Source organism: Scyliorhinus torazame, chromosome X, assembly GCF_047496885.1.
Source record: "Scyliorhinus torazame isolate Kashiwa2021f chromosome X, sScyTor2.1, whole genome shotgun sequence".
NCBI lineage: Eukaryota > Metazoa > Chordata > Chondrichthyes > Carcharhiniformes > Scyliorhinidae > Scyliorhinus > Scyliorhinus torazame.
Genome location: NC_092738.1, coordinates 40,921,107 through 40,938,242, shown reverse-complemented (window position 1 = coordinate 40,938,242; position 17,136 = coordinate 40,921,107). Strand labels below are relative to the sequence as shown.

Sequence of the window (17,136 nt, the reverse complement as noted above, 5' to 3'; positions counted from 1 at the left end):
ACATCAGTGAGCGACTAATGCCAATCCAAGCAGAAACGCAGTCACTATCATTATTCAGGCAAATGTCACCATCTTCAAAGATGAGAAAATTAGATTACATAAGCACACCTTCTAGAAAAACAGACACCGACATTACTGTGAGACAATGGCACAGATATTGCTGCCAGAACAACAGTAAGACTCGTGACACTTGCTGTTATTTGCACACAATGGGTACAACTTCAGGCAAAGCGCAGATGGTTAGACACATGCATCCAGAAGTTGCTGCCCAGGATGCGCTGCTCCACCACGAGCTTGGCAGAAATGACATCTCACTGTCAGCCTCGCCATTGAAAAGCATTGAATAAGGCACGAATGGAGGCCCTTGCACAGCAGACTCCAACTAAAAACTCACCATGGAAAGTCAAGCCTTGTCCATTCCAGTCCAAGCATAGTTAACAGCGTGATAAGCGTTTATTACTATCAGTTAACCTCACTGGCTGGGAGATATTGCAAATGTCTTTCAGGTTTTAATTACTGGAGATTTTATTTTAAAAAACGTACGTAATTTTAAAGTAGATGTGTTTGTTTCTAAAAAAGCTCTTCTTTCAGGTCTTTCTCCTCTCTATTCATCCAATCGCTCCTACCCTCTTTCTGTCCATTTTGATTCTGAATTCAGCCACTCCTTGTACTATTAATTCCAATATTCTTCAATCTGATCACTCGGAACTACAACAGTTCCTTATCCTGTCCGCTCAGGTCCAGGGGACTCAGATTCCTCTTGTTGTGACTTTTGTCAGCTCACACTTTCAGCGACTTGCCACACAAAATATTTTTTTAAAACTTAAATATGCAAGGACAAGCCTAACCAACAGCAAGTGCTTTTCTATGTCCAGTCACAGCAAACGATGGTCCCGTAGGTAAAAGCAGAATTGCAGTTTTGCTGCCATGACTTCTTTTCAACAATAGGTGGCACAGTGGCCCACAGGATTCAAGTAAACTTGCCACCCCACCCCAGACGGCGAAATTTGAATTCAAGAAAACTCTGGAATTAAAAGTCTAATGATGACCATGAAACCATTGTCAATTATCGTAAAAACCCATCTGGCTCACGGATGCCCTTTAGGGAACGAAATCTGCCGTCCTTACCCGGTCTGGCCCACAGGTGACTCCAGACCCACAGCAATGTGGTGACTCTTAACTTCCCTCTGAACAAGGGCAATTCAGGGAGACACCCACATCCCATAAATGAATTTTTAAAAAGTTGGGAGCTGTTCTCCTTGGAGGAGAGGTTAGAAAGTGGAGGAGATTTGATTGAGGTGTTCAAAGTCTTGAGGGGTCGATTGGGAGAAATTGTTCTCATTGGTGGAGGGGTCAAATCTGGAATGTACATCCTGAGAATATGATTGGTTCAATGAGGACAGTTCAGAAGGAATTGGGTTATCTGAAAAGGTAATATGCAGGGGAGTGGCAGGAGGTAAACTGTTCCTTCAGAGCGATGGTGCAGACATAATGTTCCTTCTGAGCATTCTGTAAAAATGGGTTTGGGGGGGGGGGGGGGGGGGGGTGAGGAACCAATTTGCGCACAGCAATGTTCCACAAACAGCAATGTCGCTCTTTCGAATCAGGTGAATGATCAGGTAATCTGCACCCTAGCCACCACCAAAGCTGCTCTAACTATTGTGGCTGGGAGCATTGAGCCTCTGCCCTACACAATAGCCAAGAAGGAAGACACATCTCCGTCAGGCATCAACAGTCCGGGTACATGCCCCACGACATCATCAAACCACATACTGATGTATGAACACTGCATTCTCCCACCAGTTACAGCTTGGTCAGCCGTGGGTCAGTTGGTAGCATTCATTGGAGTCAGAAGGGGCGAGATTCAAGTCCCACTCCAGGACTTGACCAGAAAAATCAAGATTGACACGGCAGTGCAATACCGAGGGAGTTCTTTCGGATGAGATGTTAAGTCCACCTGAGAGCGCAGAGATTAAAATATTCTATGGACTATTTCAAAGCAAAACTAGGGGTGTTATCACCGATGTCCTGGCCAATATTAACCCCTCAAAAGCTTCATTTATTTAAAATAATTCTGCTCGTTATCACATTGCTGTCTGTTGGAGCTTGCTGTGTGGAACTTGGCTGCCACACTTCCTACATTATAACTCAAAAGTACTTCATTGACTGGAAAGCACTTTGAGAGTCCGATGGTTTTGAAAGACACTGTATAATGGGATCAAATATCTTCTTGGGAGAGGCGTAGGGAGACGAGATAAGTATTCTGATTCTCGCTCTTCACTATTCCAAACTATAGAAAGCAGTACCAAGCTAACCAGGTGATTTGATGTTTTGCTCCATCAATTGGGACAAGTAACCAGCCACCTGAATGTACAGAAATATTAACCTGCAGCTTTCCCCCTTAGACAGAGGGGTGTTATTACCAGAGTCCAGTATAGGGGCTTGCAGGTGTCTCCTGAGCTCTGCCCATCAGTCGACAAGCCGACAGGAGCAGACTTTCCTGACTGCTCTCAGTTGCTCTATGTGTAGCTTTCTTCCTCTAGCTGTTCTGCTCTCGTTACCTTTCCAGTCTTCCTCTATCCCATCGGTCCCTACCTCGCCCACCAAAATCATTTTCTCCCACCACACAATTTGGCTGGAAAGTCACGGGTCATGTGAAAATGCATGGCCGACTTTGCGCCAAGAAGCAGTGCCCACTGCAGGAAAAGCACCTGCATGGTTAATGGCCCTCCGGTTTACTCCAAGCAACTTTATGACAAAGAGCTCTGGGGATTCGGGACGGCATGGCAATCACAATGCAATTTGTCAACTCTAATGCACACTTTGATAAGGATTTGATGTTACCTCACATCAATAAGAAACCATCGCCATTCCTTCCTCCAGTGCTTTCAGGGTCGAATCACATAATCGCAGCGAAGCAGCTAGGTTACTTAACATGAACACTCACTCAAAACATACTTGGGGAGCATTTTACATACCAAAACATGCCAAACATTTTCATTCGCTCCTTCAAAACTGCAGAAGCGAATGCTAACTCCGAGCAGCCCCTGTCCACCCCACAGGTTACTGGGCGTTGCGCTGACTTCCCGGACAGCCTGCGTCTTGGTGTTGTAAATGGCCATTTTGAGAGATTTTTCCACATGGCCTAATAACAGATCCCTCAGGGCGTTGTCATCTTTATCCTGAAAAGGAGGGAAAAAAAGTAGATAACAAAAACGACCAACTGGGCAAATTCACTGCTGTATAACCAAGGAGGCCCCAAGTTTGATCCCCGTCTGTGCGGAGTTCGCCGACGTCAGTAGAAATGGCAATCAAGAAGCTGAGTATCAAACATGACAGCGACACTTAAATCTCACATAAGGCAATGCTCCACTCATCCAGAAAGACAATTGCTTCATTTCACATGAAAAGAAACAATATGAAGACCCATGGCACAAAGCGCAGAGTCGAAGTTACAGCACAGACCAGAATAAAGCTGCCCCGGAGTCCCAGCCCAATGCCACAGTTTCAGAAGTTCCATACTTCAGACTGGATGATAAATCCATAGCGTCTGCCTGCTCAGTTCAATGCTAAATATCTCATGGCATTATTTAGAGATGAGAAGACAGTTCTCCCCATTGCAACAAACAGGTCACCAGTATACACACACACACACGACCTCTTGAGCAAAGCGTGGAATTTACTGGAACTGTTCATCAGGAGAGATGGGAAAGGGAAAAACTAAAACAAACACACTATACAATGAACCTAGGAGGTAACATTTTGATGTACAGGAAATACAGTTGCGATAGTGCTGTTTAGCACTCGCCCCCACCTCCACTTTGGGAAAGGTCCAAATCACAAGCAAAACATGCGTTCCCCACACACGCACAAAAAAAGCAAAGCATTTAATTCTGCAGAGTGCCCCTGTAAGCGACTTCATTATTGTCTCAGAGACACTTTCACCAATATGAAATGCGGCTTTCTTTAGCAGTGAAACCATGCGTGCCAAATATAGAACAAAGAACACTGGAGATTTCCCTCCGCGCTTTGTGAAGCAAGTTCTGAAAGGGAATCGGCTGTGGGAAATTAGATCCCATAATGCCAAGCTTTCTGTCAGGTGCCCATAAATTGGACAGAGAGATTGTGAGTCAGACTTTCTTCTGTGGGGGGGGGGGCGTAGTGGGATTGTCACTGGACTAATAATCTGGAGGCCCAGGTTAATGTGCACAAGGGCACTGCTGGAATTTAAATTCAATTAATAAAAGCTGGATGAAAACCATTCTCGGGGTCAGTCAGTCTCAGAAGCGGTGACCGTGACGACTATGATCGATTGTTGTAAAAACCCATCTGGTTCACTAATGTCCTTTAGGGAAGGAAATCTGCCGTCCTTACCCGGTCTGGCCTACACGTGACTCTAGGCCCACAGCAATGTGGTTGTCTCTAACTGCCCCTCTGAAATGGCCGAGCGAGACAATTCATGGGGCAATTAGGGATGGGCAATAAATGTTGGCCTTGCCAGTGACGCCCATATCCCATGAAAAAAATAGAAGATTCGCAAAACCGTGCTGAACAATTTGATTAGATTGCTTTGATGCTTCAATGTGCCAGAGCTACAACAATGGGGAAATGAAGACTCTGTATTGTAGTACTGGAGGTCAGGTGCTGCCAGTGGCTTAAAAAAAAAAAGATAATTCACTGTCATCCCCTCCCAAAATCCCTGAAGCACACAGTCAGCCACCAGTTTTTCTGCAAGTTAAACACTCAGCTCACTCGCATCCAGAGTGATATTCAGGCGAACAATTCTCACCCATCCACCCCAAGTTGGCGGAGGGGACTGATTTTAAATACAATGCCACTGGCTGAGTTAAACGCCAAAAAGCGCTACGGTCAGGAATGCAGTTTTCCAGCGCTCTGACTGTGGCACAAAGGAGGAGACAGCATTTCCGAGGTTCGATTGAGAGGCCATGGAAGGCTTTTCGATCGAAGCAGGGGTCCAAACACGGAGGCATCAGCCTCGAGAGGTGGCAAGCAGAATGAGGCGTGTGTGGCCTGATTTAAGGGTCTCCAAGTGGATGGTGATGTGGAGAGCAGTATGTCTTGCATTGGCGGATACACTGAAAAGGTAGAAGCAAACCAACAAGCAACAGTGCTATCGAGCTTGGAGAACAGACAGGTCAGCTAAATTCATCTGTAAATTTAACCCTGACCAAAAGCAGAAAAAAATAAAGATTAACTGATGGGAAGCTTGTGTATATAAAAGTTTTCTGAAGCCAAGACTGACGTGACTTCTTTTTGACAATAGTAAAAATCACTATTGATAGAGCATGGTTTCACGTGTAAATTACTGCATTGAGGTGCCAAGAACATCAACTCACCAGCCTCGTATCACCTGCCGAAATGATAAAGTCAAAGAAGGGTTCCAGCCCGGCCCAGTATCCGGGGGAATTCTCCTGCACCTGTTCAAAGGAAAATAAAACACTTCATCACAAAAGTACCATCCAGCCTTGTTTGCAGTCGAGGATTCAAACGAACAGAACATTTGAAGTATCTTTCCATTTTCAATACCTACATTATATTTCCTCATCTCAAGGACATCCCCCACGTGCTACTCTCGTGTCTACAGGCCTTGTTCAAGTGTGCACAAGCAGCTCCAAAATGTTCTACCTTCTCTTCTGTTTTGTAGGTTCTAGGAACACAGGAGGCCCCAAGGGCTGGTTTAGCTCAGTGGGCTGGACGGTTGGGTCATGATGCAGAGAGAGGCTAGCAGCGTGGGTTCAATTCCCCGTACCAGCTGAGGTTATTATTGAAGGCCCCGCCTCCTCAACCTTGACCCTCAATTTAAATCACCACCAGTCAGCTCTCTCTCAAAAGGCCTATGGTCAGCTGGGACTATGGTGACTTTACTCACAGTTCAGATTGGGAAAGCACTGCCAGAGAGTACAGTGAAGACAGATTCAGCAGAGGCCTTCAAAAGAGAATTGGATAACCAAACATTTGCAGGGCTGTGGGAAAATGGCAGGGGTAGAGGACTCAGTGAGTTGTTCTTGCAGAGATCCAGCACAGATGCGATGGGCTGAATGGCCTCTTTCTGTGCTGGAACCATCTTGTGATTCCCAAATCCAAATGCAAAAACGGGAGAGGTGCACAAACAGCACAATGTGCTATCCATCACAAAAGCACAGTTACATCACACAGGCGGAAAGGCTCAAGTGATGCCTCGAGCATGGGTGACTTCACTTCTGTGCAAAAGAAAACAGCTGTGCCTCTACTCAATTGGAGAACGAACCCACTACCATCAGGAGCAAGGAGCATGGTAGAAAGAAAAGCCAACCTTAAAAAAAAAAGGATTTTCCACAAACTCTGGAAGTACCTCACACCTATTGAAGGAATTGTCATTTCAAGGCACAGTAGCCAATTTGTGCACAGCAAGTTCACACAAACAGCAATGAGATGATTAGCAGATAATCTGTTTTCCTCTGTGATAATGGCTGAGGGATAAGCACAGGGCCAGCCAGGATTCCTAAGCTCACTCTCTGGGGCGCACAACCTTCCGATTCAAGATGCAACAATCTGCTACCTGTCGAGCCATGGCGAGCATTCCTGCAAGCTCATGATCGAATGGGTCCCAGTAGTTGCAATTCAATCTGGACTCAGTGGAAGGTCTAATAATAAGAGGAATGCGGCTTCTTCCACCTTTATCTAACTCAGAAACCCAAAGCTAAAGAGCTCAATACTGCTTTACCCCTCTCAGATAGGCAAAATTTAAAATTTGTATTTTTAAAGCAGAGGGGAGAATACATTAGACTTAGAAATGTGCTTTTTTCTTCCTCCTCCTCCTCCTCACCTAGCAAAAGGGAATCAAATCCACACAGAAAAATTCCACTTGGCATTTAGCCTGGGGTGTGTTATTTCCGAGTTCAGGAGAGCTGGCAAACAAATCAACTTCACAGCTTAGGTGGGTTTTAACCCTCCAACTGCAGTCTGTCATTAAGTCACGCCACATCCAGTCTGGTGCTGTACGGAGAACTACAGCTCCGCAGACTTGATCATTTGTCCCGAGAGATGTTTTGTTCCTAGAAATATTCAATACTCAGCTTCCATTAAAGCGGTTCTACATCCTCTTGCGCAAGCGTATGCACGTTATTCTTGCCACCACATCCCCCCCCCCCCCCCCAATGTGACAATTCCCCACACCACGACAATGCTCCTGTCCAATCTACACGATGGATCCATTGTGCTTCAAAGGTCACACTAATCCAACAGGAAACCTCTGCCCTGCAATCTCCCATGCACCACTGCCTCAAGTAACTATGTACAATTGTATCAGCTGTTTAAAAGTAATTAAAATATCACAAAAGCACTTCCACCAAATGAATTATTGCAGAATTGCAATGTCGGTAAATGAGGTACGCACTCTGCGAACTACAGTGAGATTGACATCCAACTGATCTGTTTTTCGGTAGTTCAGAGAAAATGTTAGACACTCCAGTAATCTTCATCAAAAAAACACCACATACTCCTCAAAGACAATCTGAACCAGCAGATGGTACCTCTGTTTAACATGAAGGACAGCAATTGGACTAATGCAGCAATCCCTCGCAACAACCTTTACAGCACAGAGGATTCAAAAGGTGCCAAGTAGGAAAAGGGCGAGAAGTCAGGGAAGAAAGTATGGCCCAAGTTTTTTTTAAGGAGGAGGTGACAAAAGAGAAGAGCAAAGGGGGGGGAAATTTAGGAGTATTTGAAACAAGGCCATGGATTTGAGAGGCCAGTCAGAGGGACAAGTCAGCCAACGGGGGAGTCATGAGGATGGGGTTGGAAGTGTGAAACATCATACAAGCCAGGGCCCAACCTGCAGACGTCTGGATGAGTTAGACTTGATAAAGATGGAGCTCGGGCGCCAGTTGCCAAGAAGATTGGGGGGAAAAAACAGCGTGAAGGGAGTCAGGAAGCATCGAAGCACGAAAGGTAGCTAACTGCTCAGGAAGCAGGGAGGGTCAAGGAGAGAAGACGGTGAATCTAGTTAACAGCTGGGAAGAAAAAAAATGGGGGAGAAATTTCTAAACATTATGGGATGGAGACTAGAAGAGATCAGAATAGGAAAGGATGGAGGAGTTGAAGGAAGCAGAAAGCTGAGCCAATCACCTCGGTGTACACTGTCCGGATGATCCTGTACCAAGACAGCACTGATCAAGAAGGTCAAACAATAAATGGCAGGGAGTGACTGCAATCATGCATCCACCGTCAAGGGGCCCTCAATTCAAGGTTGCAAAGGGCGACTGCTGTAACAGGAAGAACGGTGGGAGTGAGTCCCATGCTTGGAAGCATGTGGGGACAAGAACATCAAAGCAGGGGGAAGCAACTGTCCAGCAAGTCAACAAAGCCAGCCAGGGCTGATGGTGGGCCATAGAAGGCGCCAATTAAGATTACATTCCCAGAATCAGATTTAAGCCATCAAGTATCTGATTCTGGGGTGACTGTTCCTCAGACTGAGCCAATTGATCCTGACAAACTGGAAACTCAACACCAAGAAGCTGTTGTAAGCATTCAAAACGTTTTAGCTTCTTGTGTACACCAGCGAGGCAAAAGAACAAATCAACTGATGAAGCTGTAACAGGAAAAAAGGTCAAAATGAGTTAAGTAACCCTGTCAGTGCACAAATGCGATCTACTTGATACCTATATTCCATCGGCACCATGAACCTATAAGCCTCTCTCTCTCTATCCCGATGTCCCCTCCCAAGCTAGTCAGTACCCCATGGAAGCACTCCCCTTCCCACCTCCATCTGTGGAACCACATTTCCAGCCAGACAGCAGCAGGGAGCCACAGACACCTTCACAACTGGCCTGCCGTGGACCCACCCCCCCCCCCCCCTCCATCACAGTCAGCCGTGCAACCATACCGTCCCCAAACAATCCCCTCCTCCCCCTCAGTCAGCCCCAAATAGGAACCAAACCCCTCCCACCTCAGTCAGTGCCCCCAGCGACAAAACTGAAGAAGCTAAGAATGGTGTCATCATTGCAATAGAGTAACCGCGGCCAACTCTAATCCAATGTTACAATTTGAGCTAGGTCAATCCTCGACAGGTTGTAACAGCAACACTTAAGCATAACACAGCTTGTCACTCATCACTGACAAATAGGCAATCGAATAATTTACACAGAAATTATTAAAGTTCTATTTACACATCTGTTGCTAGTTTTGAGCACCTACAACCCCTTTATGCCCCACAAACCCATTTCTTTCAGGTTTGCTTTCATCATGCGGAAAATGCTGACACACTGCCCATCTTCGCTTGCACTGAAGCGGTGCTGATGGTGGGCTGCCTTCTCGCACTGCTGCAGTCTTTATGACAGTACTCCAGTAAGTTTGCACTCTCTCAGCAATGGAATGGCAGCCTCGGCCACTTCAGAGGGGGCTAAAAGATAACCATCTAGTGCAGGTCATCAGCCTGAACAAGGACATGTGGCAGGTTCCTGGATCCTGAAGGGTGCTAGTCAACCAGTTGAGTTTTAGCACCAATCTTTGAAAGCAGCAAGACAAGAGAATAAGGCTGTTAAAAAGAACCTTCCAGGATAGGAGGCAGAGAGTACAAAAGCAAGCACCAAACCTTCATATACCCAGGTTAGGCCTCAGCTCGAGTGCAGTGCCAACGCGATAGGAAGGATGCCAAAATCTTGTAAGAAGGTGCAAAGCAGATTGGCAGGAATGGTACCAGGGAATGGAAAAATTCAATGATGTGGGGAGCTGCAGCAAGAATTGTTCAGGGGAAATTTAATAGAGGCCTTCAACTCCGAGGCATTTTAATTGTATAAACAGCGAAAAACGGTTTCCACTGGTGGTTGGGTTGGGAAGCAGAGGGCACTGATTAAAGATGAGGAGATGAGAGATTTATTACATAAACACAATGACAGGTTACAATTGGAAATGCATGGGTCAAAAGTTGATGGAAGTGGCTAACTTTCCAAAGGGAGTGGGATATACACCAAAATAAAAGGCACATTTTGCAGGGTTAGAGCTGAAGAATGTAGAGCTCTTGGAATCCCATTTGGCCCATCAAGTCTGCACCGACCCTCAGAAAAGAGCACCCTACCTAGGCCCACTCCGTTGTAACCCCACCGAGCCTGCACATCTTTGACTGTGGGACGAAACCAGAGCACCCAGAGGAAACCAACGTAGACATAGGGAGAATGTGCAGACTCCACACAGACAGTCACCCAAGCTGGAATAGAACCTGGGACCCAGGAGCTGTGAGGCAGCAATGCAAACCACGGTGCTGGCATGTCCACAATGCACCTTCTACTGCACTACAGGAATCTAAGATTATGTAAACACGAGTTTTGTAGCTCCAGTATATTTTGTATGGGGGCAGGGGGGTGGTGTATAGAGAAATGAAGTCATTCATTTCATCTTCCTTTCATAAGTATCTTTCCCTGGAACTAGGCCAATGTTAATGGATCAACACCAGCAGTGAATAAGTGCCACGTCAGGAACTTTCCATCTATTCAGGACAAAGACAGGGGGCATCACTGGAGACATTTTACAATGAGCTATTCTGCAGCAGCGAGATCAGCAACAAAATCAAGCTACTAACTTGATCATTAACATTAAAATGCAATTGCTTAAAAGGAGCAATATCAGTTGGTAAAGTATCTTGCAATATTTAAGGACACAATTAGATGCTTTGCGTTCCATAGCATACAAGAAGAAACCCTAATTCACACACGAGGTAGCCTAGTATTTGGGACTTGCAACATATTTTCAGTCCAAGTCCTGAAAGGCTCTTGTAACAGCACCATGCACAAGACACCATCATCCACCAACTCAAAAGAGGGACTGGGCACGGGGTGGAACTGTGCCTTGAGCGATACTTTGTAAAGGAAAATAAATAAAAGCATTAACTAACAGCTCAGGCTACAGGGTTGAGGTGGAAAGAGATGGATTATATATGTATTGGGACACAGTGACACAGTTATGATACCATAGTAGCAATCCAGAGAAAAGTTCAAATCCCACCTTCAGCAAATGGAGAATTTGAATTTAGGTAACTAAATAAATGTGGAATATAAAAGCTAGCAGCAGTAATCATGATTGAACTACAGAATTATTGCAAGAACCCATCTGGCTCACAAATGCAATGCAGGGAAGGAAATCTGCTGTTCTCACCCAGTCTCGCCTATAGGTGACTCTAGACCTACAGTGAAGTAGCTTACTCTCCACCACCCTCTGAAACAGCCAGGCAAGTTTCTCGGCTGTATCAAACCGCAAAGCTTGTAGGAAGATTCACTGCCACATTCGCAAGGGCAATTAGGGCTGAGCAATAAATGTTGGGCTCACAAGTGGCACTCACACCCCATGAACTAACAAAAACAGATACATTATAGACCAAAGGCTCAGTCTGGTTCATCCTGAGCTGCTTCTTTTGCAGTTTTTTTGGCCAGTGATGGTTTGCTCTCACCCACAGGGGCAGGGCAAAGGAGGCAGGTTCGAACCTCAGCCAGAATGGAAATTGCCCCCATGGCCCATTGACATCATTCTGAGCCACATGCTACCCATCAAACTAACAAAATATACAACCCAAAATATTCAAGTGCTGTGTGCACTTTCGAACCAAATGCTGGACAGCCACACATCAGTGGGATGTTGCAGACTGCTCAAGAGGGGGAAGCTCCAGCCACGTCTCTGCTTTTAATGGAGGAAAAGCAGCCATTTGAGGTGGTCCACTTCTTCCACCCCCCAGTGAATGAAGAGCAACACAGGGCTGCATTATTGGTGGTGGAGCAGAAACCCCGCGGTGTCGTTCGGAGACTCGATGTGACTAGGCCTCAGGCCTGGGGGGGCCCCCGTCCTCTCCGTGTCTGCAGCCGCACACATACCCGGAGAACATGGAATCCCTCCGTCCTGCCGCCGGGGAGCACCGCGCTCTGAGAGCCTCCCATCGGCCAGGCCTTCGCTGCCGAGTCTCCGTGAGCGCGGCAAGCGGTGCACTTCAATCCGGGGAAGGGGGTTGTCCACCCGCCCCCCGGCGCCGTCTCCACAGCAACGGCAGCTGACAGACAGGCAGCACAGCCAATCAGCCTGCAGACCACCCGGGCCAGCACTGTCTGATTGGTCAGGAGCGTGGGAGGCGGGCTTTGCTGCTACCATAGCAACCGCGCGAGGATTGACAGGGATGGTCCAATCTCCATGTCGAGGCCATCAGCGTGTTAACCAGTTAACTACCATAATAATAATAATCTTTAGTGTCACAAGTAGGCTTACATTAACACTGCAATGAAGTTACTGTGAAAAGCCCCTAGTCGCCACATTCCGGCACCTGTTCGGGTCACAGAGGGAGAATTCAGAATGTCCAATTCACCTAACAACATGTCTTTCGGGACTTGTGGGAGGAAACCAGAGCACCCGGAGGAAACCCACGCAGACACGGGGAAAACGTGCAGACTCCGCACAGACAGTGACCCAAGCCGGGAATCGAACCTGGGACCCAGGCACTGTGAAGCAACAGTGCTAACCACTGTGCTACCATGCCGCAACCGACTTTTAAATAGAATGATGCAGTCTTCCAGCCCAAAGCAGCAGCAAACAGCAGGTCACATGCCTGGCACATACACTAGCGTCATGCACCCTGTACGTCCGTGTTTTTGCCACGAAATCACAGTGGAGAGATTCCTCCATTTTCTAGCTGCCAGCAAGCAAGCAACAGGACTGAAGATGAATCACTGTAAGCAAAGAAAAAATTGAAATCGGGAACAGCTGGGTGTAAAGATGATTTCTTGAGGTATAGCTTTGTTAATTGTGCCAATGCAAAACCCATGTGTGTTATATGCAGGGAAATACTGGCACAAGGAAGTCTAAAACCCTCAAAACCTCGAAGGCATTTGAAGACTAAGCACAGTGAGTTTGAGGACAATCCTCTTGGTTTCTTTCAAAGGATCCAGTGAGAACTTAAATCTTCACACAGAGGGTGGTGAGCATCTGGAATGGACTGCCAGAGGCAGTGGTAGAGGCGGGTACAATTTTGTCTTTTAAAAAGCAGTCAGACAGTTACATGGGCAGGGTGGGTATCGAGGGATATGGGCCAAATGCAGGCAAGTAGGTCTAGCTTAGTGATAGAAACTGGGCAGCATGGACAAGCTGGGCCGAAGGGCCTGTTTCCATGTTGTAAACATCTATGACTCGATGACTCTATGATTTAAAGTTAAAATCTAAAACCTGTAATCTTTCTGCAGTGGAATCTTCCATGATTCTCTGAGAGCCTCCCATCGGCCAGATGTACAGATGGTAGAAGTAGGGAACCCTGGATGACTCGAGATATTGAGACTCTGGTCAAAAAGAAGAAGGAGGCATATGACGTACATAAACAACTGGGATCAAGTGGATCCCTTGAAGAGTATAGAGATTGTCGAAATAGAGTTAAGAGGGAAATCAGGAGGGCAAAAAAGGGACATGAAATTGCTTTGGCAAATAATGCAAAGGAGAATCCAAAGAGCTTCTACAGATACATAAAGGGAAAAAGAGTAACTAGGGACAGAGTAGGGCCTCTTAAGGATCAACAAGGACATCTATGTGCAGAGCCACAAGAGTTGGGTGAGATCCTGAATGAATATTTCTCATCGGTATTCACGGTGGAGAAAGGCATGGATGTTAGGAAACTAAGGGAAATAAATAGTGATGTCTTGAGAAGTGTGCATATTACAGAGGAGGAGGTGCTGGAAGTCTTAAAGCGCATCAAGGTAGATAAATCCCCGGGACCTGATGAAATGTATCCCAGGATGTTGTGGGAGGCTGGGAGGAAATTGCGGGTCCCCTAACAGAGATATTTGAATCATCGGCAGCCACAGGTGAGGTGCCTGAAGATTGGAGAGTGGCGAATGTTGTGCCCTTGTTTAAGAAGGGCAGCAGGGAAAAGCCTGGGAACTACAGACCGGTGAGCCTAACGTCTATAGTAGGTAAGTTGCTAGAAGGTATTCTGAGAGACAGGATCTACAAGCATTTAGAGAGGCAAGGACTGATTCGGGGCAGTCAGCATGGCTTTGTGCGTGGAAAATCATGTCTCACAAATTTGATTGAGTTTTTTGAGGGGGTGACCAAGAAGGTAGATGAGGGCAGTGCAGTAGACGTTGTCTACATGGACTTTAGCAAAGCCTTTGACAAGGTACCGCATGGTAGGTTGTTGCAGAAGGTTAAAGCTCACGGGATCCAGGGTGAGGTTGCCAATTGGATTCAAAATTGGCTGGACGACAGAAGACAGAGGGTGGTTGTAGAGGGTTGTTTTTCAAACTGGAGGCCTGTGACCAGTGGTGTGCCTCAGGGATCGGTGCTGGGTCCACTGTTATTTGTGATTTATATTAATGATTTGGATGAGAATTTAGGAGGCATGGTTAGTAAGTTTGCAGATGACACCAAGATTGGTGGCACAGTGGATAGTGAAGAAGGTTAACTAGGATTGCAACGGGATCTTGATCAATTAGGCCAGTGGTTCGACGAATGGCAGATGGAGTTTAATTTAGATAAATGTGAGGTGATGCATTTTGGCAGATCGAATCAGGCCAGGACCTACTCAGTTAATGGTATGGCGTTGGGGAGAGTTATAGAACAAAGAGATCTAGGAGTACAGGTTCATAGCTCCTTGAAGGTGGAGTCGCAGGTGGACAGGGTGGTGAAGAAGGCATTCGGCATGCTTGGTTTCATTGGTCAGAACATTGAATACAGGAGTTGGGACGTCTTGTTGAAGTTGTACAAGACATTGGTACGGCCACACTTGGAATACTGTGTGCAGTTCTGGTCACCCTATTATAGAAAGGATATTATTAAACTAGAAAGAGTGCAGAAAAGATTTACTAGGATGTTACCGGGACTTGATGGTTCGAGTTATAAGGAGAGGCTGGATAGACTGGGACTTTTTTCCCTGGAGCGTAGGAGGCTTAGGGGTGATCTTATAGAGGTCTATAAAATAATGAGGGGCATAGATAAGGTAGATAGTCAACATCTTTTCCCAAAGGTAGGGGAGTCTAAAACTAGAGGGCATAGGTTTAAGGTGAGAGGGGAGAGATTCAGAAGGGCCCAGAGGGGCAATTTCTTCACTCAGAGGGTAGTGAGTGTCTGGAATGTGCTGCCAGAGGTAGTAGTAGAGGCGGGTACAATTTTGTCTTTTAAAAAGCATTTAGATAGTTACATGGGTAAGATGGGTATAGAGGGTTATGGGCCAAGTGCGGGCAACTGGGACTATCTTAATGGTAAAAACTGGGCGGCATGGACTGGTTGGGCCGAAGGGCCTGTTTCCATGCTGTAAACTTCTATGATTCTATGATTCTATGATTCAGGACCAAATTGTGTTTGGTATGAATGAAAATAAGCTGAGGGAACGGTTTCAGAGTGAATCAGAGCGGTCTTGGAACAAACAGTTAAGATTTGTCAGGCTCACGAGCTAGCAGCACAGCATTCTAAAATGTTTCTCAGTAATTCGTCTTCTTGGAGGAAAGCACTCTGGTTGCTGCCCTTTTTCCAAAACGCGGGAAACTTCAAAAGGCGAGAAAGTTCCTGCAGCTCCTCGCACACCAACAAACAGGTTAAAATCGGGACAAAGTATCTCTGTGTAAAAGATGTGGTCAAAGACACAAATTACGGCCGTGTCCAGCGTTTGGCAAGTTTAGTTCCAGATGCAAAGGAAAAAAAATCACTTTTCTCAGAATTGTTGCTCTAAGTTCAACCCCAGATCAGTCAGCACGGTGGAAGACACAGTCTCCAGTGATAAAACATCATTGCTTGTTGGAGTATTAACAGAGAAGAAGAATGTTTGGAGACATCAAAACATTCTCCGGCACTTAAAAAAATGGAATCTATTTTTTATAATCTTTATCAGTGTCACAAGTAGGGTTACATTAACACCGCAATAAAGTTACTGTGAGAATCCCCTCGTCGCCACATTCCGGCGCCTGTTCGGGTCACAGAGGGAGAATTCAGAATGTCCAATCCACCTAACAGCACGTCTTTCGGGACTTGTGGGAGGAAACCGGAGCACCCGGAGGAAACCCACGCAGACACGGGGAGAACATGCAGACTCCGCACAGACAGTGACTCAAGCCGGGAATCGAACCCGGGTCCCTGGCGCTGTGAAGCAACAGTGCTAACCACTGTGCTACCGTGCCGCCCTGATGCTCCATTTAAAATAAATGTGTCACATACCTCTTCACTCACCTGAGGAAGGAGCAGTGCTCCGAAAGCTAGTGTGCTCCGAAAGCTAGTGTTTGAAACAAACCTGTTGGACTTTAACCTGGTGTTGTAAGACTGCTTACTGTGCTCACCCCAGTCCAATGCCGGCATCTGCACATCATAAAATAAATGTGGTTGATGAGGACAAATGGCTGCTACCACTTGAAGTGAACGGTACAGTGGTCCAATGAAGTTAGACACTGGTACTAAAACCAATTTAATTAGAATGATTGATTTGAAAAATCGAAAAATTCAACCGATGAGAAGAAATCACAGAATATCCCTGAAAGATTTTAATGGTTCAAGCATTAAATGTGATAGTGCTTGCGACCTGGGTGTGGTGGTGAAGGACATAGTTTATTCCGTCCCATTCTATATTGTATCCAAGGGCTTGGATTCATTATGAGGTGATCAGACCTGTGAAGAATTAGATCTAGTGCAGTTGGTATATCGCATCCACAACAAATTGGATCAACACCCCAATGATTCTGAGAACATTATCAGCAAATTATGGTATAGTGCGAATGGTCTGGCCACTTTCATTAAAAAATGAAATTCTTAAGGGACTTGATAGGGTAGATGCTGGGGATGTGGGGTGGGTGGGGTTGGAGGGGGGGTCCCCTGACTGGAGAATCCAGAACTCGGGTCACAGTCTCAGAACGGGTTGGCCATTTAGAACTGAGATGAGGAGAAACATCTTCACTCAGAGGTTTGTGAATTCTATGATTTCTCTACCCCAGAGGACTCAAAGATGCTCAAAAGGCCTACTGTTCTTACTTTATTCACTCTATCTCTGGTAGCCGTGTCTTCAGCTTCCTAGGCCCTAAGCTCTGGAACTCCCTCCCGTCACCTCACTGCCTCTTTCTCTCCCTCTATCTGTATCTCTCCTTTAAAACGATCTTTAAAACCTACCTCTTTGACTAAGCTTGTGTCTGAATATCT

General features: G+C 46.1%; 1 protein-coding gene across 1 annotated transcript in view; it reads right to left on the bottom strand.

Moving 5' to 3' along the window:
• Window positions 1-12,013, bottom strand: part of LOC140405355 (Golgi reassembly-stacking protein 2-like) — a 50,448-nt gene extending 38,435 nt beyond the window's left edge. Inside the window, exons 1-3 of the mRNA XM_072493663.1 lie at window positions 11,859-12,013; window positions 5,358-5,438; window positions 2,979-3,182 (exon numbers count right to left, since the gene is read on the bottom strand). Of these exons, the coding sequence (XP_072349764.1) occupies window positions 2,979-3,182; window positions 5,358-5,438; window positions 11,859-11,921 (348 nt within the window). The 5' untranslated portion in view covers window positions 11,922-12,013. The remainder of the gene's footprint in view (window positions 1-2,978; window positions 3,183-5,357; window positions 5,439-11,858) is intronic.
• Window positions 12,014-17,136: the final 5,123 nt, after the last annotated feature.